The sequence below is a fragment of the Anoplophora glabripennis genome, unplaced genomic scaffold (genome assembly GCF_000390285.2).
Source record: "Anoplophora glabripennis isolate ALB-LARVAE unplaced genomic scaffold, Agla_2.0 scaffold66, whole genome shotgun sequence".
Classification (NCBI taxonomy): Eukaryota; Metazoa; Arthropoda; class Insecta; order Coleoptera; family Cerambycidae; genus Anoplophora; species Anoplophora glabripennis.
In genome coordinates, this window is record NW_019416742.1 from 350,730 (window position 1) to 378,522 (window position 27,793).

Here is a 27,793-nt window from a genome sequence, read left to right on the forward strand (position 1 = left end):
GCTTACAACCTGTATGTTTATATATCACATACCACTAACGTTATGCCAATAAAAATAATTTTTTTTCAAACGTATTAATTTATCGTAATTTTTATCGAACAATTATTTACAAAGAACGATATATACGAACAGCAACACTTAATGCGTTTGTATATGTGACAGAACTAAAGTTAAAAAAGTTAAGTCTAAAAAAATCATCAATTGCTGTTAATCTGACAGTGGTACTTAGTTAAATACTGATTTGAAAATAATGGAAAACAATACATATTCAAATGTTGATATTTAAAATTTATTATTTATTCATGGTAGTGCAATAAATAGTACATGCATAATTTTTAATCGATATCCCAGTTATTAAATAAAAAAAGATAGATATAGGGAGGTGTAATATGGATAAATAGAGAGTAAAATTCTACAACAGATTTTGATTAAATATACGGGGTTATCCATTTGGAAAATCAAGTTTTGGCGATTTGAAGTTAAGTAAGTTCGACAATTTCCATAACCCTGTGTAAAATTAAACAGTTGTTAAAGTAACTGAAATAAATTATAGGAATCTCCCTTCCAAATATCAATACTTGCACGATGTAAAAAATAGGCAATTTTGAATTGAAAAGCAACTTTTTTGATAGAATTGAAATATCTCTATTAGGGATAATAGGAGGGAAGCTTGATAAAAGTCCCCCTAAAATTACGCGTAGAATCCAAATATGCAAAAATATACAAGATGATCTATTTAAAATAAGCAAGTAAGTGTGCAAGTAAGCATAAGGCTAACACAATGTATTATTTTATTTAAAAAGAGCACCCCCCAAAACCCCAAAGCCTGAAATTTCAAAATTGAAATCGAATTAGTCTCTGAAATATTCTAATGTACCGTCATCGTAAGACAGCTTTTATATAATTTTTTGTATTAATAAATATTTTCAAATTTAATGTTATTTATTACCAAAAATGTAAACATGTACAAAAGCATATCCTTTGTAGAAAATATTACAACATGCACAAATTGTTATTTCATAAAAAATACAGTATGTATTTTCTTTGGTTCTTAGTAAAATCGCACTTTATATATCTCTCGTAAGAGATATATCATTTTGTAAATTTACATTTTGACTTAATTACAGAAAAACTGTAAAATTACAGGTTTAACGTAATTTTACACTATTTAATGTGACGTCAAAGTGCTCAGTGATTTAGTGTGTAAAACATAAAATTTTTATTTCGAAAACTGAGTGACTAAGGACATGCGGTTGTTATGAGTAATTTTTCTTTTTTCAACTTGGTCAATTTTGACCAAATAGAAAAAAAAAACGGGGAAAAATTGCCAACCCTTCCTATTTTAGTTATTCTGGCTAGTCATGGACCAAACTTTTATTATCCCTGGGGAAGAAAACAATTTAAGAAAAATCCTTACTCTTGATTTTTTGCCTACATAAATATGAATTGCGGTTTATAATTAGTTTATTTATACGTGAAGGAATAACAATCACATTAATGATTTCAGTAACTTCTAGGTATCTATTCAGAAATTTGTTTTCGTAATCCCTATTTTAATAGTACATTTTTTATATTTTAGCTTATACGTACTGAGAAAAAAGGAGATGGTCAATGTAATGACAATTATGCCATTTTTTTCTATTGCAGAAATTTAATTTATTTCATTATTTTCATGCAACTGCTGATCCATATTTCAAATCTGCATTTTTGCATTTTAACTAGTACGTACTGAGAAAAAAGAACGAAATGGTAAAGGTAGTGACAATTACACCATTCCTGGAGGTATTGGATAATCAGTGCCGGTGGTCGAAAGATCTCGAGACAACAGACGCATTACCGCCGTCGTCGGCCGTCGTGAAAACCGATTCAAATGATATCGTTCTCTTTAAATGCTCTTCGTATAAGGTAGTGTTGTAATATTCGAAATGTAGGTTTGTAATTTAGATCCTATTTACTTACTCGTCACGAGTACAGGTAGATTGCCGCAAAAAACATCGACCAGAGGCACCGCGTATGGATTGCGGCTGGGCCGTCAGCCTATCTGCCTGCGAATTGCGCATTATCCTTTGCCGTGATTTAAGGATGATCAGCTTTACGTTCTTAACGATGGTTATTGGTTTTTGTCCTTTTTTTGCGATGCTGTTTTTGTACATCTAGTAAATTGCCGGTACGAAATAACACTGAAAAAGTGCAGGGAGCTTATGGTCTGGATATAGGCATCAAGAGGGAACTGGAAGCATGAAATGGAGAAGAAAGTTATAAATTTATTAGGTTGACACAGAAATGCATCAACAGAAATCAAAATAAGGCAAAGGAAATGAAACGCTATCACTTCGAGAGGTAACGTGAAATATGTACCTCCTCTTAAAGGTTGTTAAATGGTGAACTCTCCAATACGCATTATAAAATTAAATAATTTTTAACCTTCCAATAAACAAGCACAGTTTATTTTCACTTGTACTTATTTGCTGTAACTTTCAATATTGTGAAATATTCATTTTGTGAATCTTTAGATGTTTTTATAATGGGAAGTTTTTAGTTAATAGAACTAAATTTTTATTTTTTTTAATTGTTAATTAAATTAATTTTAATATTAATTAAATTAATGTTTTTTTATTTTAGATCCGCCTCAGGTTGGGTGCCAAAATTCTATACAGGGTGTCCCAGTGTCAGCGCACAAAAATTTACCAAAGTGTAGACTAGACCAAAACAAGATTAAAATTTTTATAAAATATTTTTCTGCGATGCACTCTCACTGAGTTACAGGGTGTTGTTTAGAAAAAAATAATAACAACTTTTCGCAATAACTCCCTCTTTCAGGGATTTAAGTAATTTTTGCGTGAAGTGTACATCTAATAAAGGTCATTAAAACTACATGGTGCTTCGATCTGACGCCAGGGGGACCTAGACCAACTTGTCTTCAAGGTTATGTCTTCATAACTTTTGCAATTTTCCTGAATCTGCAATCGATTCTAAACAAAAAATGTGCTCTTGTTTCGTAGCTCAAAAATGAACCGTTTTCAAGTAAATTGGGTCTAAAGTATCGCCTGCATTAATTCGTAGAAAAATGTAAAGAGTTTATTTGTTGTTATCTAGTAGGTACCTGTCATTATAAAAAACAAATTTGTTTACAAGCGTACATGTCAAAATTAATTACGGTACTCGAAGTTACGAGAAATTATGTTTACAAAACAACAATATGTTAAGTATTATCAAATTTTCCAACAACGAATATGCCGATATGATATTTGTCTACAGTTTCTGTCATGGAAATTCATTGGTGGTCTCACGATAGTATCTACGCAGGTTTCCAAACAGAAGGCAATCTTCACAGCACGTATTCCAACAAGTTTTCCAAAGAGTCCATGAGATCGGGAGTGTTAAAATTGAAAATACCAGAATAAGTAAGTAATTTGGAAGATGCAAGTATTTTAGAAGAAAATGTATAACTGCTGTTGTTGATGATCCTTCCACCAGTGTCCGAAGAATATTAACGCAAGTAGGTATTCCACGAAGCAGCGTCTGAAGAATTTTATACCGAGAAGAACTGCACCCATACCACCTACATAAAGTACAAATTTTGCATTCTGGTGATTCCGAAAAAAGGACACAATTTTGCAGGTACTAGATGACGTTCCCTTAGCTTTGCGAAATCAAATGTACTACCAACAAGATGGAGCACCTACTTTGTAACGGAAGACAGGTATCTGCGTGGCTCGATTTACATTTACCAGGACGCTGGATTGAGAAAAATCGACTTATTATGTGGCCCCTCAGGTTCCCTGACCTCAACACGCTTGATTTTTTTACTTTTATTTATTTAGTATTAGATACTTCCAAAACATACCTACTTTTCTTCGTTGAAATACTTTTAACATTATTGAAAGGAAAAAATTATGAAACTTTACTTATTTTATTAATGAACAAATTGCAAATTTTCAGTATGAAAATAAAAGGAACATAATGTGAACCTATTATTATTATATTTATTATTTTTTATTTAAGTACAAAGTAAAATAAACATAGACAGTTTACTTTTTATTATAGATAAAATATAAATAACATTACGAAAAAGTTACATTAATTTACAAACCATTGCTCTTCACTGCAATATGAAATTAATTCAAACTAAGCTATATGGCCATATTTGCGATAAAAAAATTACATACATAATAAGTATCCTTGGGAGGTGATTCCTGCAAAAAGTTTATCCTGTTAGGTATAAATGCAGTTGACTTTTTAAAGCTTTATGACATATTCCAACTGAAACCCATAAAGCGAAAATTTTAGGATATTAACTATACTTAAATCTAATCTCAAACTCAAATAAAAACTTTAAATAAAAATTACCTCTTTGAGCAGATAACTTTGAGACTGATTTATTCGTTGCTCTATGTTATCGACAACATTTTCTGTAAGTACAATAATTGGTCTGCCCATAGATTTTTCTTTTCAAATCTTTTACAAAAGCACATTTCTGGTTTAAGAAAGTGTCATAGCCAACGTTTGAGTCTGAAAATTCCGTCATAAATTGTTCAATGCAGGATTGTAGAGTATGTCCATGATCTGTCTTCATTTCGAGTTTCGAAAATAATCCGTTACAATAAAGGCATCTTGTTCGGCATAATGCGTTCTGAAATGTTATTAACCTCAGAATTTTGTTTCTGTTACAACTTACCAGTAATCCGACGAAGTGTCAATTTGATTGTGAAATATGTACGATTTAAATGTAAGTAAATAGGAATCTATAAACTGTTGGCAGTAAATAAATTGAAACAATAACAGACACGGGCGACGGACGCTACAGATAAATGCACAAATGTCAATTTAGCGTTATCGATTATTACGATCCATTTATATTAAACAGTAAGAAAGCATTGCGTCTACACTCGAGATAATCCGCTCGCTGACTAATTTTTAATCTTACCAGAATCTAAATATCAACGCGAAAAAAATAAAATTACGTTTCAATTAAAATTACTGGTCACGTGGCTTGCAATCATTTATGAAGGCACTGTATAAATAACTTTTTATTTCTATAATTTTATTTACCTAAGTTAAAAGAAAACCTATCTTCCGTAACAACTAACTACAACTATAGTAATTAATTTTTACAAATATTAATTTTATCTAACTCAGTGTTATGTTTCAAGACCTTATTTGTGACTTCTTTCCAGTTTTCTTTAAGCCACCCGGTATCTCGATTCGCCTTATACTTATTTGCGCCGCCTGGTATCTTCATCCTTCTGTATTCCTTATTAGTTGAAGGACGACCAAATTTTCTTTTCTATGTGTTGTTTACTGCCTGACTTTCATTCAAGTTCTTGTCTGAGTTCTGACAGATGCCGTTGGAAATAAAATTTTTCCAAGTTTTGACTTTCTTGATTGATTTGAACTTGATTTACACTTTCCATGGAATGTTTATCTTCAGCTAAAACTTGTTCGTTCATTGTAATCATTGTATATTTCTTTCTTTTGATCTACTTTTATACAAACCTATCTTCCCATATTCTTTACTTTTATTTAAAAAATATGTTTTTAATGTTATCGTCAATAAAATTTGTTTTCTCTTTATTTTTTAATGTAATCTTTACTGAAAAATAGACTCGGTAAAGTAAAGTCAACGTAATCTTTCTGATATGAAAATTATAGTTATATAAGTTTTTTTTCAAAAATTTTGAAAATTCTGAAATGTCCAGTAATGTGTTTTATGTTCAAATCTTTGTAAAAACTAAATTCAACCTTGTGCTCTGTGTTATAGAATGCAGCTGTAAGTTGTTATTAACCTATGAACGAGTGTGTCCAATTAATATCCTTTTTTTAATAAAAAAAGTAAGTATATTTTTATTGTAATTTTTGTTTCGACTTGACGATTCTCACCTTCTGAATTTTTTTATTTATTTTCAGATACATTTTATTTATTTTTATTTCCAAAAATTCTTGGACCGTTGCTTCCTAATAAAGATTTGAAGTTTTCTTTGGAACTTGGTTCCTTACAGAAAATCATAAAAATAATTTTTCTTGGACGTTTCTCACTTTGTATATACTTCAAGAAGAACAGATTTGGTGTATTATATTCATCCAACATCTTCTTGAAACGACTTCATGAATTAATTCATTATTAATTTTTTTACAAAAATTATAGTTGTTACAGAATAATTAGAATCAATGATTGAAGTGAATATTTTCTATATATTTAGAAAAGTGTTCACTCATGCAAGTTTCTAGAAAACTGTCAACAATTGTTACTGCATTTGTTTTTATGATAATATCCACCTAGGCAGGTCTATCTGGAAATGGAAAAAGATTCTTATTTATGCGTCCGTACAGTGGAACAATCGATTTAATTTGGATTATATTTCCCTGCAGATGACACGATACGATTTAAATTATTGCATATTTGCTTGGAATTATTGCTTACCCGGCTGAATGCATACGTGAATAATTTTAAGGGGAATCAGAAGAGGAAGAACCTGCACCGATATCATGTAGATATTTTATTTATTGTAACGCATCCATTCAAGACCATTACACGATACTTCACCGTATGTTAATGCTGGCTGTTATGCAGATCCTCTTTAAATTCAATAGCTGGCGTTTCGACCACAAAACAAGTCAAGAGATGCTAACATATTTAAAAGAAACTGACAATTCAGCGCGCAGATAGACGATGCTCGCAAATAACCTAAGCATACACTGACAATAAATCTAAACTGACTCACGTAAGGCAGCTACAAACAAGGTATGAAGGAGAGATAAAAATTTTGAGGACAAGTACTATATAGGGTATTGGCTACTGCTTTAAATGCAGCATTGAGAAATGTTGGCGACCGTAAATCTGCGACAGCGGATCGGGATGTTTGCTTCCTCGGAGATTACGCATGCCGAAGGAAGACAGATGAACCCTGGTCCTCCCCGTGCGGAAAAAGGCAGATGTGATATCATTTAAATCTGTTTAGTATAATGAGATTAATATATTGTTTTGGAAAGTACATAATTTATTATTTTTACGTATATATTAATTAAATTTTTTCGAAACTTATAATGTTAATAAACTTACTTACTTTATTCTTTTGCTTAATATCTCTCGTAAAGTCTTGTTCAGAAGCGAATACTCATACAAAACTATAGACTATTGTTGAATTTAACTTTGACTTTTTGAATTAATTTTAAATTATTACTATTTTGTTTCTTGTATTATAATTTATGATTGTATTTAAAGAAAACAATTTTGAAATTATTGAATCTTATGTTTGAAAAAAATCCACACTCTCTAACTTCCAGTTAAAAAAAGACTATACTAATTTTTACAAATATTCTTATCTCACTCTCAATTACAAGTCTCTAGTTTGAGTTGCGCTGCTTGGCTTTTAAAACTTCAAATTCTAATTCGACTATTGTCAGCTAACGTTGGAGATAAAACCTTCCAAGTCTCTTCTAACTTTCTTAATTTATTCGAAATTGATTTTTATCTCGTTTGAGTTGCAATGGATACCTTCATGTAAAATTTATTTGTTTATTATTTTTATGTTTGGTTCACTTCACCTTGGTTATAACCTCACTACTTTTAACACTTGTTTTAATGTTTTTACAATTATGTCAAGTTAGGTAACTGTTTTCTGTTTGCCTAAGAGCGACAAAACTTACCAATTCCCTTTATTTTATATTTATTTTATGTTATCGTAAATAAAATTTGCTTTGTCTTTATTTTGAGAAGACAATACCTTTGCGGTATAAAAATTCTGGTTACTACATGCTATGTTGAGAAATTTTGAAATGTCTGCTATCGAAAAGTCCAGTGATGTTTTTTATGCTCAAATATTTGTAAAAAATAAATTTAACCTTGTGGTCTGTTATAAAATGCAGCTCGTTTGCTGTTCTTCGCCTTTGAATGAGGGTGTCCAATTAATATCCGCTTTTAATCACAAAAATGCATTTATCGCTAGCTATCAAGCTTTTCATTTGAATTTTTATTTTATAATAAACTTTCTTATTATTTTATTTTGTATTTGCTTGCATTACTTTTGCTTGTTAAATGCATCTGTATATAATTTTCTTATTTGATTTGACTGTCGTGTATTAAATTATGTAATTTTGGTTTCGGCTTTACATTTTTCCCTTTATCAATTTTTCTATTTATTTTCAGACTCTGTATGTTCAAATACAATGTATTATTATAACGAGAAAATAAAAAAGAAGGCTATTAAATTAGGAAAGTTCTAGCCATTTGTCTTACTGTTGAAGTCTCGTATGATCATTAGGTACCAAAAATTTTTGGTAAAATTAAATAATTCTCATTTTCTTCATGGTGTCTAAAGGAACGCCGTCATGTATGTATTTGCTCTCAACAAATTGTTGTATAACTAAGTAATGTTATATGCACCATTAGTAAAAATAATAAAATTATACTGGATATATTTTAAATGTGTACATATAAATGTGGGTCTAATGAATCATTCTAATAAGTCATTTTTCAAATTTACGCATAGGTATATTGTCTTTTTTAAATCTCTTCACATATATATTTTGAGAACCGCATTTCAGCCCTTACTAGACCTTTTCCGGCTCTTCCATGCTTTCAATTATACATCTGTATAAACCAATGTATTGCAGTAATCGATATATTTAAATATTTATACAGGGTGTCGACGGTTTCTTTCGATTCGAAACATTGATAAAAATTTCCAACCTGGACCTCTGTTGTTCGTTTCAGACATGACTATTCTGAGTACTTCATGTTGATTGGAAGCATGGGTGAAATTTAAAAGTTCGGATCGTCTCAAATGAGACTATATTTTAAATTTTATATATTTTGATTTGTTTTAATATAACGATGTTACTAAAAATGAAACATTGAAAAATATACTATGTTGGATTTTTCTTCCAAAGGATGTTTAAAAATACAATTTTTTTTTAAAAAGGTCTGGAATATTCTAATGAATGATCAAAGTAAGACATTTGAGTGTTAACAAACATCTCATTAATTCTTCCCATATTTTAAATTATACTACGTATTATCCTACTTTTTAAGCGTTTCCCGTTGTTTGCTGCAATTTTCCATATTTCTCCTAAAACAAAAAGAAGAACAAAATTTACATCGTTTTTATTATGTAATGTCTTGACAGTTTAAATGTATGATTATACACCTGTTCGAACACGTTTTCTTTCCACAGTTGCTTCAAATTTACATAAGAAAACAAAAAAATTGAACTTTCATAATAGCGACAATAAGTAACTAAACCAAGTTACACGAGTTTCCCTTCTCCAAAAATTTTACAAATAAACGTGAAGAAATTAAACATGCAACATGCAATTCTTTACAAGAAATATAGGAAATTGATTTGTTTATTTACTTTTATTTTATTACCCAGTAAACAATCGGTTACAGTGGCTACCTTCTATTCAAATTTTATAGCCCAGTCATTATAGACATGAAAGAGCCTGTTTCGGGAAAAAAATACTATTAGAAGTTTCTCTGCGGAATATTGTTCGGAAACCTGCTATAAATAAAATATCAAAAAATCAACTCGAGGCTAGTTGGGAAACTTTGTTTTAACAGTGGTCAAAGTTATGGAAAAGTGTTTTTTTGACTCACGTAAAAAAGCTATTATTCATAGCGAAAAAAAGTTTATACAAAAAAAGTAGGTATTAAATAAGCCTATAAAATGAAAAAAGTCCTATTAAATTCCGCTAATTTGTTTATGCACAAGAGCTCAAAAATGGTAGAAAATTGCCGTTTTTTTCAATTGCTAATAATTAAAGCAATTTTCATCGCAGACACTTGTAATTCAGGATTTTTGAGGCTTTTTACACCCTTAATAAGTGGTAAAAATTTCAGCTCGAAAGCTTCATTGGTTTGACGTTGGCGGAATTTGTTATCTAAGAAGATGCTATTTTTCAATTCATTTTTCCCAAGCTCACAGGCGTTGTAGGGTTTTGATCATTAGTTGTTTTTGTACCTAAATAGTTGTATTGACATAGACATTTACCGAGAATTTAGTTTTTCAAATTTAATTTGTTTAAAATTGACTTTGAAAAAATGTTAATATTTATTAAATTGTTAAGATAGGTAAGTAGGTAATTATTATAAAATAAAATACTAACCTCTTTACTTTAGTTTTCTTCTAATTTAAAAAAAAATCGTTGTTGTAAGTTGTTTAGAAGCTGAGATAATTTTTTTTATTTATTTAATCGCAGTGACCTTAATTATTAATATTAAGAGCTAAAATTTGGAGAGAATATACATTAAGAGCTATATTTTCATGTCCTACATTAACATTAAGGTGAATTCAACTATTTAATTGCGAAAAAGAAGACAGCGGCGATGCGTTCTACTACTTGGTCTAGCGAACGAGTGGGGAAGGCGAGGCTTAGCATGCGCGCTTAACGATGTAATATTTAAACAAATTAAATTTGAAAAATTAAATTATTAGTAAATGCATATGTCAATACAACTATTTAGGTACAAAAACAACTAATAATCGAAACCCTACAACGCCCGTGAGCTTGGGAAAAATGAATTGAAAATAGCATCTACTTAGATAACAAATTCCGTCAGCGCCAAGCTAATGAAGTTTTTGGGCTGAAATTTTTACCACTTATTAAGGGTGCAAAAAGCTTTAAAAATCCTGAATTACAAGTATCTGAGATGAAAATTGCATTAATTATTAGCAATTGAAAAAAGCGGACAATTTCGACCATTTTTGAGCTCTTGCGCATAAACAAATTATCGGAATTTAATCGGACTTGTCTTATTCTACAGATTTATTTTATACCTACCTTTTTTGAATAAACCTTTTTTCTCTATGAATAACAGTTTTTTTACGCCAGTCGAAAAACTACTTTTTCATAATTTTGACCATTGTTTTAACAAAGTTTCCCAACTAGTCTCGAGTTGATTTTTTTATATTTTGTTTATAACACGTTTCTGAACAATATTCCGCAGAAGAACTTCTAATAGTATTTTTTTCCCGAAAAAAAGCTATAATGATTGGCCTATTATACAAAGTTAGCTGCTGCGAGGGAACTACAGTTTACTAAATTCTCGAGGTTATAGGAATTCGTCAAATGCTAGATTTTACTATCAATCTTAAATGGATTATAGACTTGCTAGAACCCATTTTAGAAATAGTTAGTTAGTCACTGTTACACTCTGTATTATTTATTCACAAGTTATATAAAATTACTGGCGCATTCGCCATTTTAATATAGTTTTCTTAATATTGTAACAATCTATTATAATATACTTATTACAGGATACAAGGAAACTGCATTTGCACATGCCATAGCTTCAGCTGGGGTTGTTATATCGGTAGCAAGAGGTTGCAGTTCGGGACTCCTCCTGAACTGCGGTTGCGATTCCAAGACGTACAAGATGAGAAAGCCTCGCTCCATGTCTCGCTCGGAGTTTCAAACCTCTTGGAAATGGGGCGGATGCTCTCACAATCTTCATTACGGTGTAAAGTTTTCGAAGATATTTCTGGATTCTCGAGAGAAAGCTGAGGATATTCATTCCAAAATTAATTTACACAACAATCAAGTGGGTAGAATGGTAAGTATCACTTTATTTTTATTCAGGTTAAAAATAAACGCACTAAGGCAGCTTCAAAAAGAACATTTTACCAAGACAATCTGCATTGTGATGATTTTTTATTAATACTGACTACACGATATCGTTCATTAAAAATAATAAAAATTATTTTGCTGTCAGGATTTTACTACATTAAATCGGAATTTTGTTACTTCACCCTTTTAGGTGGAACAGGTACCTACCTATGATTATAAAGTTCACGTTCAATAAATATGTATTAAAAATTTACATACCTGTCACTATTGGTTCATACAGAAAATATGACAAACCACCAATTGAGTCACTTTATGAAATTATTGTTTTTGAAATGTTATACTTTACTACAATTGTGTTGTGTATTTCTGTTTTGCTAAAAAATGCAAACAATTAATTGTGTTACATACTAAAGAAAATACAAAATTTCCTATATTTTGAATGAAAATTGTTGCTTTTGCAGCTAGCACAATTTTGTTGAGAAGTTTTAATTGTATAATTTAAATGTATATACAAACATATAGAAATTGTCGTGGGATACTCAAGAAATGTATAGTATGTATAGATTATTACACATACATTAATTAAAATTTCAAAAGCGACACAAATAAATTGGAGACGAAAATAGGACAATGTTGAAAAAGAAATGAATAGTGTTCTAAAGCATTCAAACGAATTAGAGTTTTTATACCATATACAGGGTGTCCCACCGGGAACTGCGTCGATCGATATCTAGGAAAGTACTGTTCCGAAAAATTTGAAAATTTGGCAACATGGCAATGTCCCTGGGAACTAAAATATCTAGAACTCTACAGCACTTCCGGTTATACTGGAAGTCGACACCAACTTTGTTATTTTAAATGGGACACCCTATATACATTTTCGGATTCCACATGAAATTTGAGGGTCACTTTATTAAATATATCTTATACCTAGGAGTTATATAATTTCAGATATTAATATTTAAAGAAAAAATTTGACAGATGCATGGGTCCGCGGAAATGCTAGTAACTCTTTTCAGAAGCGAGATGTCAAGTGGATTTTTGGTGCCTACCTGTAAAGGGCATAGGTAACAATAAATTATGGTGTAACAACAAAATAAAAGATTTAACTAACTAATGGGTGGGTGTTTCAGTTTTGCTGTTACATTTTGATAATTTCAAACAGCTATAACTTTTTTACTCTGTCGAATGCAGATTGAAATTTCCTTTCAAGCCATATAAACATTGTTAGGGTGGCCGTTACTACTTTTAGAGATATTTGCAATTCTCTATTTTTTAGACAGTTTTTCTCGTATCAGACCTGTTATCAAATTGGCCATGACCAGAAACACTCCAAAAACAATTAAAATTACTTGACATTTGTCAAGTCAGTTGTCACCTTATTCTTTTGCCTGAATAGTTTTTGCCGAAAATTTAAATAAAATTTCCTGTGGATCGTTTAAATTATACTAATGAGGATTATTTTAATTTGTTTGTTATTTATGGAAAATGAGTAATTTCAAGAATATGTGGAAAATTTGCTGCTATTATTTCAATTGTTTTTGGAGTGTTTCTGGTCATGGCCAATTTGACAACAGGTCTGATACGAGAAAAACTATCCAAAAAGTAGAAAATTGCAAACATGTCTAGAAGTAGAAACGGCAACCCTAACAATACTTATATGGCTTGAAAGAAAATTTCAATCCACATACGACAGAGTAAAAAAATACAGGGTGTTCCATATAAGTTTACAAAATTATGGCTGTTTGAAGTTATCAAAATGCAACAGCAAAAATGAAATACCTTAGTATTAAATGTTTTAATTTGTTGGTATACCATTACCTATGCTCCTTATAAGTACCAAAAATCCACTTGATATCAGGCTCCTGAAAAGAGTTACTATAGCATCTCCGTGGACCCTTGCATCTGTCAATTTTTTTCTTTAAATATTAATATCTCAAATTCTGTAACTCCTAGGTATAGGGAATGTTTAAAAATGTGACCCTCAAATTTCATGTAGAATCCGAAAATGCATTAATATAGGGTGTCCCATGTAAAATAACGAAGTTGGTGACGACTTCCGGTATAACCGGAAGTGCTGGAGAGTTCTTGATATTTTAGTTATGTTCGCCCTAGTGACATTGCCATGTTGCCAAATTTTCAAATTTTTCGGAGCAGTACTTTCCTAGATATTGATCGACGCAGTTCCCTGTGGGACACCCTGTATATCCCAACGCAGCTAAATGAAATTTGAACACCGTACTCTTTCAGCATTTGAAACAAATCCAATCATTGTAATTTGTTTTGTTCAAAATTATTCGCAACCCAGATGGATACCAATAACAACACTTGTGCATATATGACAGAAATCAGACTAATCTAATTTAATAAAGGCGCAAAAACCACAGATGTAACAAAGTACTTGAACTGCTCATGTCCCAATATTTTTCATGAAATTTTTATAAAGACAAATAAAACATATGTAGTTCTGCGAATATTTCCACCAAACATACGAATATTTTCTATTACAAACACAAAGTTAGATATAAATCGTAGAATTCGGGATATTATTAAATTGTACTATATTTTTTTTGTGGAATTATACAAAAAAATGTTGTATGCATCGTAACAATTGTGACAATTATTTGCATAAAATGAAGGACCACAATAATATAGTAAATTTTTACATAGTCGTTTTCTAAAAGCAAGAAAGCACTGTGTTGTGTTTAGTTGAAATTCTGTGTTTATTCAGCTTATTTCAATTCGAATAACTTTTCGTCAAATTCGTGGAAATTTTAAATTTTGTGTCGTGAATATATGTGCATACAGTTATAGACATCAGGGATGTATGCCCCACATATAAAAAGGTATATTTTGACTGGGTCTGATTGAAAAAAAAATATTTAATTTAAGTAATTGTAAATTTGGCATAATAGTGAAGTTTAGTTAGATTAGAACCACTCACCTGGTCGTAACTGACGAGTCCACTAAAAAACAGAAATCCAATTTCTTCAAAAAGTATGCATTTTAGCGAATGAATATACGTTTTTGCAGAGAATAAACAGACGATTCAAATAATGCATACGTTTTCTCGAAATGTCTATAATAAGAAAATTGTTCAAGGTATTAGTGACTTCTATGTTACGGACTTTTAGTATTTCCTAATATGATTAGTTAAACATGTTCTACGAAAAAAATAAGTTCATATTGAGCCGTCCCCTCCCATACCAAATTTATTTAAAGTAAGCCCATTATCAGTAACAAAAGGAAGCCAAGTTGAACTAATGTAGCTTGATCTAAATCAGTTTTCGTCCAAAGAAATCTTCACTTATTTTTCAAATTTTGTATCACTCAGTATTTTCACAAGAAATAAATCACTTAAAAGTAAAAAAGAGTCAGGGATAACATCGTACAAGTTTCTATGAAATATCCATCTGATATCTCCGACCGTGGTATAAAACACTAACATATATGGTACATTATGGCTATAACTGATATAATAACATCCAGATAGTGATCAAGATGGCTATATCACGACCTGTTGAACGTTGTCATTAATCTTGGCATTGTGCGACTGTCAGACCAGATAATGGTCGTTATTACACAATACAGCACGCTATTATAATCGAATCACAAGCGGAAGTAGCACGCGTTCCCGTCCGCACAAAACACGCTTGATGACCGCAATTAAATGGGTTATTAAGGGTACTTTTAATCCTGCTTTCAATTTTAAGTAGCGTTTACACCGCGTGTCCCATGACCCTGAAAACGTGTACACTACAGTCCCTCAGAAACGTGATGAATGAGTCTAACAATAATAATAATTGTTGCACCAGTAGAACCGCTAACAACAACATTGTTTGCGGAGGACAGGATCCACATAGAAAATGTTTTGTTGTTTCTTATCAAATGACAAAGCTAACAAATTTTTCTGAAATAGTTGTACACTGATAAAAATTGTGGAAATACATATTTGTAATGGATTTTGTATACGAAAAATGTAAATAAATTGAATATACATGATACATTATAGAATTACGTGTGAGTTTTATATTTTCTTTTTGCGATATATTGTTACATTTTACGTTGTACTTTTAAATTTTAAAATGTGTTACTCCTAATCCTTTATGTGTTTTTATTATATTTGATGTAAATATGTTAAAAGAATGAATTTGCATAATGCTCGACTAATCAGATTAATTATATGATCACCCGTTGATGTGTAGTTGTTCAGTAGGCATGTTTAGGTTCATTTGTGACACAGTATTTTAGCTACCTAAATATGTATAATGTTATAAATAAATACTGAAGTTATATGACTTTGTGTAAATTATTTAAATCTCTCGGTATATATTCCTTTAAGTTAAAGAGTTTGAAAAATGTCACTAATCATATTGAACTTTGACTAACCTTTATACGCAAACATCCAGATTGTTCTAACTAATCCAGATTGTAGCTTAATATTTAAAACCTATTTTACTTATTGTTTTACTTACATTATATTTTGTTTTCAGTTTAATATTCTCAAGAAGTGGTCATTTATCCAGCAAAAATCTTCCATATAAATGAAAACCATAGAAACACTCCAGAAAATATACAGGGTGGTTCCGAGGTAATGGGCCAAAATTCATGGGTAGATTCCCGAAGCAAAAATATTGCGATTTAGCCGAACTTACTTTAGTCCAAAAGTTGATAGTTAAAGAGATACACGGTGTTAAATGTAAAATATTATTTTATTTTATTTCCATTTATTTCTTAATAAATGCAAATATCTACACAAAATTTTGGGGTTTGTAGTTCTTTGGATGGAGGAATTGAAATTTGTTCACATTTTGGTTGTAGTTCATAGAGGGCGCCAGTTGCCGTAGATTGAAGGTGTATCAAATTGGTATCAAATTCTTATTTGCCAACTTTTTTTACACAAAAAAGGTAGACTTTATGAAAGTAGCTGTCTCGCACCGTTTCCGAGATATTTGACTTTGAAACTTCCAATGCTTAGTTGAAATAATTAAAATAATTTAGAAATGTCAAAAACTAGGGTTTATTTAGAATTAAAAATTGTAATGAACAGTAAAATAGTAAACATTACTAAAAAATATGCCTTTTTGACAATAATTGCTCAAAATGTCCATCTCTAACTTCAATACATTTATCAACATGTTTATTAAAAGATTGTCTTATTTTAAAGTATAAATCCTTAATACGAAATGACTTTGCAGCATTTAAAACCTGTTACTAAAATTCTTCTCAAGTGTTTATAGTTTCTTCATAAACAACTAATTTCATGTAACTCCAAAAACGAAAACCTCGGCATTCTATCTCACATTTATGTGTACGAGAATACAATTTAATTTGTAAGCTAATATATAATTTTAAGATGCGAATAATACTTAATAGAAATTAACATACAAATGACAGCAATAAGAAAAGTGAAAGACGTCAATTATTTGACTTTCGTCCAAATCCTACTTAAGAAACTTTACCGCTAAATTAATAATACCTGTAGGTACTTAATTGTAATTTAATGCAACAGCATTGGAAGTTTCAAAGCCAAATAGCTCGAAAACGGTACGAGATAGCTACTNACTGGGTCTGATTGAAAAAAAAATATTTAATTTAAGTAATTGTAAATTTGGCATAATAGTGAAGTTTAGTTAGATTAGAACCACTCACCTGGTCGTAACTGACGAGTCCACTAAAAAACAGAAATCCAATTTCTTCAAAAAGTATGCATTTTAGCGAATGAATATACGTTTTTGCAGAGAATAAACAGACGATTCAAATAATGCATACGTTTTCTCGAAATGTCTATAATAAGAAAATTGTTCAAGGTATTAGTGACTTCTATGTTACGGACTTTTAGTATTTCCTAATATGATTAGTTAAACATGTTCTACGAAAAAAATAAGTTCATATTGAGCCGTCCCCTCCCATACCAAATTTATTTAAAGTAAGCCCATTATCAGTAACAAAAGGAAGCCAAGTTGAACTAATGTAGCTTGATCTAAATCAGTTTTCGTCCAAAGAAATCTTCACTTATTTTTCAAATTTTGTATCACTCAGTATTTTCACAAGAAATAAATCACTTAAAAGTAAAAAAGAGTCAGGGATAACATCGTACAAGTTTCTATGAAATATCCATCTGATATCTCCGACCGTGGTATAAAACACTAACATATATGGTACATTATGGCTATAACTGATATAATAACATCCAGATAGTGATCAAGATGGCTATATCACGACCTGTTGAACGTTGTCATTAATCTTGGCATTGTGCGACTGTCAGACCAGATAATGGTCGTTATTACACAATACAGCACGCTATTATAATCGAATCACAAGCGGAAGTAGCACGCGTTCCCGTCCGCACAAAACACGCTTGATGACCGCAATTAAATGGGTTATTAAGGGTACTTTTAATCCTGCTTTCAATTTTAAGTAGCGTTTACACCGCGTGTCCCATGACCCTGAAAACGTGTACACTACAGTCCCTCAGAAACGTGATGAATGAGTCTAACAATAATAATAATTGTTGCACCAGTAGAACCGCTAACAACAACATTGTTTGCGGAGGACAGGATCCACATAGAAAATGTTTTGTTGTTTCTTATCAAATGACAAAGCTAACAAATTTTTCTGAAATAGTTGTACACTGATAAAAATTGTGGAAATACATATTTGTGATGGATTTTGTATACGAAAAATGTAAATAAATTAAATATACATGATACATTATGTAGAATTACATGTGTGAGTTTTATATTTTCTTTTTGCGATATATTGTTACATATTACGTTGTACTTTTAACTTTTAAAATGTGTTACTCCTAATCCTTTATGTGTTTTTACTATATTTGATGTAAATATGTTAAAAGAATGAATTTGCATAATGCTCGACTAGTAGGCATGTTTAGGTTCATTTGTGACACAGTATTTTAGCTACCTAAATATGTATAATGTTATAAATAATGTTATAAATAAATACTGAAGTTATATGACTTTGTGTAAATTATTTAAATCTCTCGGTATATATTCCTTAAAGTTAAAAAGTTTGAGAAATGTCAATGCCAGATTGTAGCTTAATATTTAAAACCTATTTTACTTATTATTTTACTTACATTATATTTTGTTTTCAGTTTAATATTCTCAAGAAGTGGTCATTTATCCAGCAAAAATATTTTTCCAGAAAATATATAAAGAATGCTTTTCCTTATATTTTTAATTGCCAGTGTTGCGAGAAACAACCGAAACCGGTCTGTGCCCGGTGGGTTTAACTGACGGACGATCCTAGCTGTTGCACTAGGTATTGCGATAATTCAATGCCGGTCGGGGCATATAGCCCGCGGAATAGTTGTTTTTCGCAACACCGGCAATTAAAAACATTGTGTTTCGCCCTCTGTGCGCGACAGTCGTGCAACAAAGTACCTGGCAATATAGCAGGTCGCTTCCTACTGCCATTTGAATGGCACAGTTGGGAGTCAGCACGACAGATGAAGTCATTTGCGCTCCGCGTACAAAGCTTTTCCTTATAATTAATCATTTTAAATTAGATGTCAATTTTATGGAACATGTATCTCATTTGTCTTAGATAAGTAAACATATGTATAAACATATTGTTTATTTAATTACACCTTACAGATAAAGAAGTGTTAGATTAATGCAAGCTTTGTACGGTTTTTGAGTGTATGAAATTTTTAAATTTAAATAATGAAGCACTAAAAAAGGGTATATAAAATTAAATATAATTATACTTTATCATTTAAATAATAATTTTTATATGTATTTTTTAACTTTTTACAGATATTGTTAATTTAAAACCTGCTATACCAAGTTTTTCAGTATACTATTATTTTAAGAAAGTTGTATACTTCATTGGTTTAAATAATATTTTGTATAATAAATTTTTAGGTATAATTCAGATATTTATATTTTGCTCTAGAGAATATGTCATTTACTGCATTAATATATCATTTTGAGCTTATTTAATATTATTTTCCCTTCACTTAAATATGTCGTAAATCTGTCTTGGAAAAATATTTCAGTATGTAAAAGAAATATATTCGTTCTAAAAATATTTCACAATAATAACGCCTAGATTTTTTTCCAAAATATTCTATGTAGCTTTCCTTTTTCTTAGTAAAATTACGCTTTAAGTGTTGTATATATACATACATACCTATATGGATAATGTAAATTTACATTTTGGGTGAATTACACAAAAGCTGTAGAATTACATCCTTAATGTAACTTTACCTGAATGGTTTACATTACCTACTATGGCGTCAAAATAATCAATGATCTAGTGTGTAACTTTACATACATTTTATATTAGTGTAGTAAAAACACACAACAAATTAGGAGTAACAGTACAATGTAAAAGTAGTAAATGAATGGAAATATACACTGAAACATGAAATTTTACTCAACGGATGTTCAATTCATTTACATTTTTTGTGTACAAAAAGACATAGAAAATGTGTAATAGGTGTATAAAATTTTCCACCACTTTTATCAGTGTATATTGAAATTAAAAAATCCAGTTAATGGAGAAGCTACGAATGTGTTCTGAAGCGGAAAAAAAAATGTTATTAGTAAATTTATCATTAAACTCTCAAAAATATTTACTACTTTCAAGTTTATATGTACCTAGTGTATACAAGATGGGCTACCAGTAACGCCTAGGTGGCTAGCGACCAAACGGCAAATGTTATAGAAACCTGTTTAGGTGGGTATGTGTAGGTTGATTACTGCTACATTTTAAAAATATTTTGAAATATTCAGGGTGTTCAGGAAAAGCGTACCATATCAAAGTTATGTATTTTTAAATGGAACACCCAATATTTTACAGCAATTTTGAAAGGACCGTAAAAAAATAGGTGTATAGTTTTTTATTTAGATGTGTCCGCAAGCAAAGTATCCCATTTTTAATATCGAAGTCATATTGTTAGAAAATCCAGGAAAATCATAATCTTTGAATCCCGTATTTAAGCCAGAAACTGATTAACAAGTGATACAAAATTAAAATTCCTTGAATTGACATCGGCAGTTCTGAGAGGCCATAACATTTTATTGCGTTACTGATTTACAATGCACCCATTGTTGAGTTATGAATTATGAAATTCCTTTGTAACCTTTGAATTTTGGATATTTTCCAAAATCCCAATGTCCTATGGAAAATGTAAAGAGAACGATACTATTCCGTGACTGTGATATCTCTGAACTTGGCCACCCAAGATATAGTCCGGGTTTGGCTCCATCTAACATCGTTTTAATTCGGCAATTTAAAGAAACATGTCAGAGAACGTCATTTGGTAGACGATAATTAAATAAAAGGGAATGTCTGTATTGAGTTCCAACAGAATTTACAGATGGTATATGTCAGATGTTTCAGCTAGTGAATGATCCTGTTTACTAGATGTTGTGGGAATAATACATTCCCAATTGGAGCATTAGTCTACAAAGTAGCTGTTTCCCGCATTGATGTTAGTTTAAAAATTTGTTTTCGGGTTTTGTTTTCATAGTAGGTAACTGTAGAAAAGCTCTCTCACTCTCTGCCCGCTTGAAAGCGTAGGCATTGGGTAGTAGCGAACATTTATAGATTTGACAATGATAATTTGACGTATAGAAATAATTTTCTCTTAAGGAATAAAATCATTGAAGGGCAGGCAACGCAAGATCCTTAAAGTTAAGGTAGATTATGTAGAAAATAAAAATTGTTACATTGTTAGAGAAACTTTTTTTAGTGTCCCTCGTATATCCGGAAATGCTCCGAACACGTAATGTTAATTAATTCAACATGTACAAACACAATTCGATCATTAATGTAATACATCTTTTTTCTATATTTTGATGTGAACGAGAAAGGAAAATTTCATAATTTATGGACAAGTAATTTTTTTAAATTGTAATAATATAAGAGGGTTCCGTGCTAAATCCTGCCCTGGGCTAAGCATCTTAAAATTCTGCTGTTATTACGGTGATGTTTTATTAACTCGAGGCTACACAAAACATCATCCCAGGCGTTCGAACAATAGCTCGGAATGTAGAAAATAAAGTGGCCGTATATCAAATCGAGCCAGCCATGAGAAGCTGGCAACAAAACGGTTAATGAGAGAATCGGCGCGTGTGGTCCATAATAATCATAATAACATGAAGAGAGATGCAATGGCGGCCCTTTGTCAGATGCGAAGGCGGAGCTCCGGTGTCGGCCCGGACTTCACGGTGATCATTAGGATTCCCGGCACCTTCAGGACCCGCCAGCGACACCGCCGTTCGTGGGCTACTGCGATGTCATCTTTGTATTGTACTTGGAAATAATATACAGGATGTCCCAAATTTTAGTCACAAGAATTCAGGAAGATTTAGAGGAAGTAAAAATAATGTCTCAATTCCAACTTGTTTCCGAAGTTCTATCGTTTTTCAAGTACAGGGCGTTAAATTTCTCAAGAACAGACATCTTTAAATATCTTGGAAACAAATTAAGATATTTAAACGAAACTTTGTTTAAAAAAAATAAAATCTCAATTCAAACCATTGGCACAGAGGTATGCTGGTAACATTGTCCACAATAATTATTTTTGAAGTGAATGTTTTCATGAAAATGGTTCTTTTGGCGAAAGGACTTATTTCATTAATTTTTACAAGTTTTTTCATAGATGGCAAACTACCCAATGAATAAAGAGAAACATAGAAACTATGCCACAAATAAATAACATCAGATGATAAAATTTTCATTCTAAAAAATGTCAAAAAATAAGTATTTTCTGGTGGCGTGTGAACATTTAACTAGCATACCTCATATCTACGTCACTGGTATAAACTGAGAACTATTTTTTTCACGTTGATTGATATTTTAATGTGTATATTTATTTCACTCCAATATCTTCATTATTTGTTCAGAAGATATTTAGAGTTATAACTTTTTAAACTTTAACGCACTGTATCTAAAAAACAATGAGGTTTGAAAAACAACTTTATATAACAAAGTGCCGTTATTTTTTCTTCTTTTATAGATTCTTAAATTTTTGTTAAAATAAAAAATATATATAATATACATATTATAGCATTCACATTTTTAAGATATGTAGATGTTAAGCAAGTCATACTAATTTTAGAGCAAGGGGTTATTTGTTTTATAATATTTAAATATAGGCTGTATCTTTAATGTGTAGAAATATTTTAGAGGGTGATTCCTTCTTTCATTAAAAACTAATCTGCTACTTCGGCAAATCAGTCTATACCGGACTGCCAATTATCACAGGGCAACAAAATTTGACAAAAGGTAACACCCAAAAGCCAGACCTCACTTGCCCGAAGGTTTTTGATGCGTAGAATCCGATTCTGGCGTCAGAATTGCTCCTATACGTTACGTTTCCGAGATATCCTAACCTAAATGTGCAAAAAACACGTTTTTTTTTGCTATATTTGAGCTTATATCACAGAGTGAAAACATTTTTTTTTAAACGAATCATATAATATAAAACTACCATTCTTACCGAAAACGCTTTTTTCAGATCTGAAAAATCTTTTTTATTCGCGGAGATATAATTGAATTAAGTTAAGTACTTTAGCGTTTTCATAACAGTGGTACTAAAATCGAAAAAAGTTCTTCAGAAAGCGGATATTCACATGTTTTTTGGGTCGCTCAATCCGAATCTGACCTCCAAATTTTTCTATCACTTTAGGATTCTGAGATTTCCTAACCTAAAACTGCAAAATCAACCTGTCTGGGGTGTAGCACTCGCAGGTTATTGTGTACTTGGATTAACCTATCTGGGATTTTTGGAGGTCAGATTCGGATTGGGCGATCCAAAAAACATGTAAATATATTACTTCCGCTTTCTGAAGAACCACTGTTATAAAAACGCTAATGTACTTAACTTCATTCAAAGATATCTTCGCGAATAAAAAAGATTTTTCAAATTTGAAAAAAGCGTTTTGAAGCGTAAGAGTGGTAGTTTTAGAGGGCATGATTCGTTTTTAGAAAAATATAGCAAAAACTGCACTTTTAAGTTAGGATATCTCGGAAACGTGACGTATAGGAGCAATTCTGACGCCACATTCGGATTCTACGCACCAAAAACCTCAGGGCAAGTGAGGTCTGGTTTTTGGGAGTGAAAATTGTTGCCCTGTGATTATTTACAGCTAGAGCTGACTTGACTGTCAGTATACCAGAAAAATAAAACTAAGTAATATATTTAAAATTCATGACCCCTATAATGAAAGAAGTGTAACTATTATGATTTCCTATAGGAAATCCTATAGTGATTCGTAAGCCACTTGGTGGATTTTAAAATGTTTGTGCCTGCTACTGATTTCACACCAATTTTATTGCCTCACTCTACATCGCTGCTACTTATTATAAAAGTAATTAATGAATTATATCGCTTTAACCTTGCCTTATCAATTAGGCCATTTCTATGTAATTGAACTCAGTGTATTATTATAAGTTTTAAATCTGATTATTTTCTAAAATCTTTTATTACAGTTTCTTCTTCTTGATGCGTGTCTATATCTCGCGTAATCCTGCCATTATCACACAGTATCATTCTGTTTTTTAGAGATCATTGAATAAATAAATAAATATTTTGAGAGCAACAAATTGCATTTTTTAAAATCGCCCCAACACTTGACATGAAGAAAAAATAGTAATAAAGTAATAACATAACCAAAGCAAATAAAACAATTACGTTTTTAGTTATTTAATTAAACTTTGAAAAAAGTACAAAAATAAAAATTGTAAGAAATTTCTATGTACATATGTTGCAAAAGCAATTGAACATCGAGACTTTTGTCTATAACTCCCAAACCATTAGGACTTTTAAATTTCGTATTGCTATAATACTATACCAACATTCTATTTGAAAATGTAAAAATATAAGAACTGTTCAGTTTTAAAAAAAAACAATTAAACCTGTATTTTAGCAACACGATGTATAGTTGTTCTACAGGTATTAAAATAATTTAATAAATTTTTTTATAATTTTTATTGCTTCTTTTTAAATTTTTTTATTTTTCTTTCAAGGTCGGAAAGCAATTAAGAAATTTGTTTTCAATTAATTTATGTGATGTTTACTAAAGTGCTTTTCTAAAATTACAGTTTATATATTTTTTCAGAAATATTAATGACTTCCAAAGAGGATTTTACACAGAGTCCTATCAAAAACCCCTTCGCTATTTTCTTTGGAACGGAAAGATATTCTAGTTTTGTGAGCATGGTTTATCAGACCTCCCAGATGAATTAAATTTTTGCCTATAACAGCTACTAACACAGATGGCGCTGTGGGGCCAAAACATTTTGCGATCAAAGAGACTGGAAACTTGTTCATGTGAAGTGTTTTCACGTCTAAACAATTTTTGTGGTATACCCATTTTTGAAAATGTAATAAAGAACCCCGCACAAAATCAATGGAAAATGGATTTTGCTGAAATTGCAGTAGGTATGTTATAATTTTTGACTTTCTGATCAAAAGTTGTCATGGGCCCAAAGTGATCCTATGAATAGTTTCAGAGATAAAAAGGGGGAAAGTATGTGATTTTGGCTGTAGGCCTGAGTAAGCTTCACGAAGTTTCAAGTTGATAGATTCAAAAACTGAGGCATGTAATGAATTTTGACCAGTAGGTACAATGCTTTTGGGATCNATTATACTTTATCATTTAAATAAGTAACGAGGTCTTTTTACAGAGGTTTTTTATATATATTTTTTAACTTTTTACAGACATCGTTAATTTAAAACCTGCTATACCAAGTTTTTCAGTATACTATTATTTTCAGAAAGCTGTTTACTTCATTGGTTTAAATAATATTTTGTATAATAAATTTTTAGGTATCATTCAGATATTTATATTTTGCTCTAGAGAATATGTCATTTTCTGCAATAATATATCATTTTGAGCTTGTTTAATATTATTTTCCCTTCACTTAAATAGGTCGTAATCTGTCTTGGAAAAATATTGCAGTATGTAAAAAATATTCTAAAAATATTTCACAATAATAACGCCTAGATTTTTTTCCAAAATATTCTATGTAGCTTTCCTTTTTCTTAGTAAAATTACGCTTTAAGTGTCGTATATATACATACATATATGGATAATGTAAATTTACATTTTGGGTGAATTATACAAAAGCTGTAGAATTACATCCTTAATGTAACTTTACCTGAATGATTTACATTACCTACTATGGCGTCAAAATAATCAATGATTTAGTGTGTAACTTTAAATACAATTTTTATTAGTGTAGTAAAAACACACAACAAATTAGGAGTAACAGTACAATGTAAAAGTAGTAAATGAATGGAAATATACTTTGAAACATGAAATTTTACTCAACGGATGTTCAATTCATTTACATTTTTTGTGTACAAAAAGACATAGAAAATGTGTAATAGGTGTATAAAATTTTCCACCACTTTTATCAGTGTATATTGAAATTAAAAAATCCAGTTAATGGAGAAGCTACGAATATGTTCTGAAGCGGAAAAGAAAATTTATTTGTAAATTTATCATTAAACTCTCAAAAATGTTTACTACTTTTAAGTTTATATGTACCTAGTGTATACAAGATGGGCTACCAGTAACGCCTAGGTGGCTAGGGACCAAACGGCAAATGTTATAGAAACCTGTTTAGGTGGGTATGTGTAGGTTGATTACTGCTACATTTTAAAAATATTTTGAAATATTCAGGGTGTTCAGGAAAAGCGTACCATATCAAAGTTATGTATTTTTAAATGGAACACCCTGTATTTTACAGCAATTTTGAAAGGACCGTAAAAAAATAGGTGTATAGTTTTTTATTTAGATGTGTCCGCAAGCAAAGTATCCCATTTTTAATATCGAAGTCATATTGTTAGAAAATCCAGGAAAATCATAATCTTTGAATCCCGTATTTAAGCCAGAAACTGATTAACAAGTGATACAAAATTAAAATTCCTTGAATTGACATCGGCAGTTCTGAGAGGCCATAACATTTTATTGCGTTACTGATTTACAATGCACCCATTGTTGAGTTATGAATTATGAAATTCCTTTGTAACCTTTGAATTTTGGATATTTTCCAAAATCCCAATGTCCTATGGAAAATGTAAAGAGAACGATACTATTCCGTGACTGTGATATCTCTGAACTTGGCCACCCAAGATATAGTCCGGGTTTGGCTCCATCTAACATCGTTTTAATTCGGCAATTTAAAGAAACATGTCAGAGAACGTCATTTGGTAGACGATAATTAAATAAAAGGGAATGTCTGTATTGAGTTCCAACAGAATTTACAGATGGTATATGTCAGATGTTTCAGCTAGTGAATGATCCTGTTTACTAGATGTTGTGGGAATAATACATTCCCAATTGGAGCATTAGTCTACAAAGTAGCTGTTTCCCGCATTGATGTTAGTTTAAAAATTTGTTTTCGGGTTTTGTTTTCATAGTAGGTAACTGTAGAAAAGCTCTCTCACTCTCTGCCCGCTTGAAAGCGTAGGCATTGGGTAGTAGCGAACATTTATAGATTTGACAATGATAATTTGACGTATAGAAATAATTTTCTCTTAAGGAATAAAATCATTGAAGGGCAGGCAACGCAAGATCCTTAAAGTTAAGGTAGATTATGTAGAAAATAAAAATTGTTACATTGTTAGAGAAACCTTTTTTAGTGTCCCTCGTATATCCGGAAATGCTCCGAACACGTAATGTTAATTAATTCAACATGTACAAACACAATTCGATCATTAATGTAATACATCTTTTTTCTATATTTTGATGTGAACGAGAAAGGAAAATTTCATAATTTATGGACAAGTAATTTTTTTAAATTGTAATAATATAAGAGGGTTCCGTGCTAAATCCTGCCCTGGGCTAAGCATCTTAAAATTCTGCTGTTATTACGGTGATGTTTTATTAACTCGAGGCTACACAAAACATCATCCCAGGCGTTCGAACAATAGCTCGGAATGTAGAAAATAAAGTGGCCGTATATCAAATCGAGCCAGCCATGAGAAGCTGGCAACAAAACGGTTAATGAGAGAATCGGCGCGTGTGGTCCATAATAATCATAATAACATGAAGAGAGATGCAATGGCGGCCCTTTGTCAGATGCGAAGGCGGAGCTCCGGTNCACGATGTATAGTTGTTCTACAGGTATTAAAATAATTTAATAAATTTTTTTATAATTTTTATTGCTTCTTTTTAAATTTTTTTATTTTTCTTTCAAGGTCGGAAAGCAATTAAGAAATTTGTTTTCAATTAATTTATGT

General features: G+C 30.9%; 1 protein-coding gene across 1 annotated transcript in view; it reads left to right on the plus strand.

Moving 5' to 3' along the window:
* LOC108917929 (protein Wnt-10a) overlaps positions 1 to 27,793 on the plus strand; it is a 97,939-nt gene that overhangs the window by 63,734 nt on the left and 6,412 nt on the right. The window contains exon 3 of the mRNA XM_018724739.1: positions 11,256 to 11,551. Within this exon, the coding sequence (XP_018580255.1) occupies positions 11,256 to 11,551 (296 nt within the window). The remainder of the gene's footprint in view (positions 1 to 11,255; positions 11,552 to 27,793) is intronic.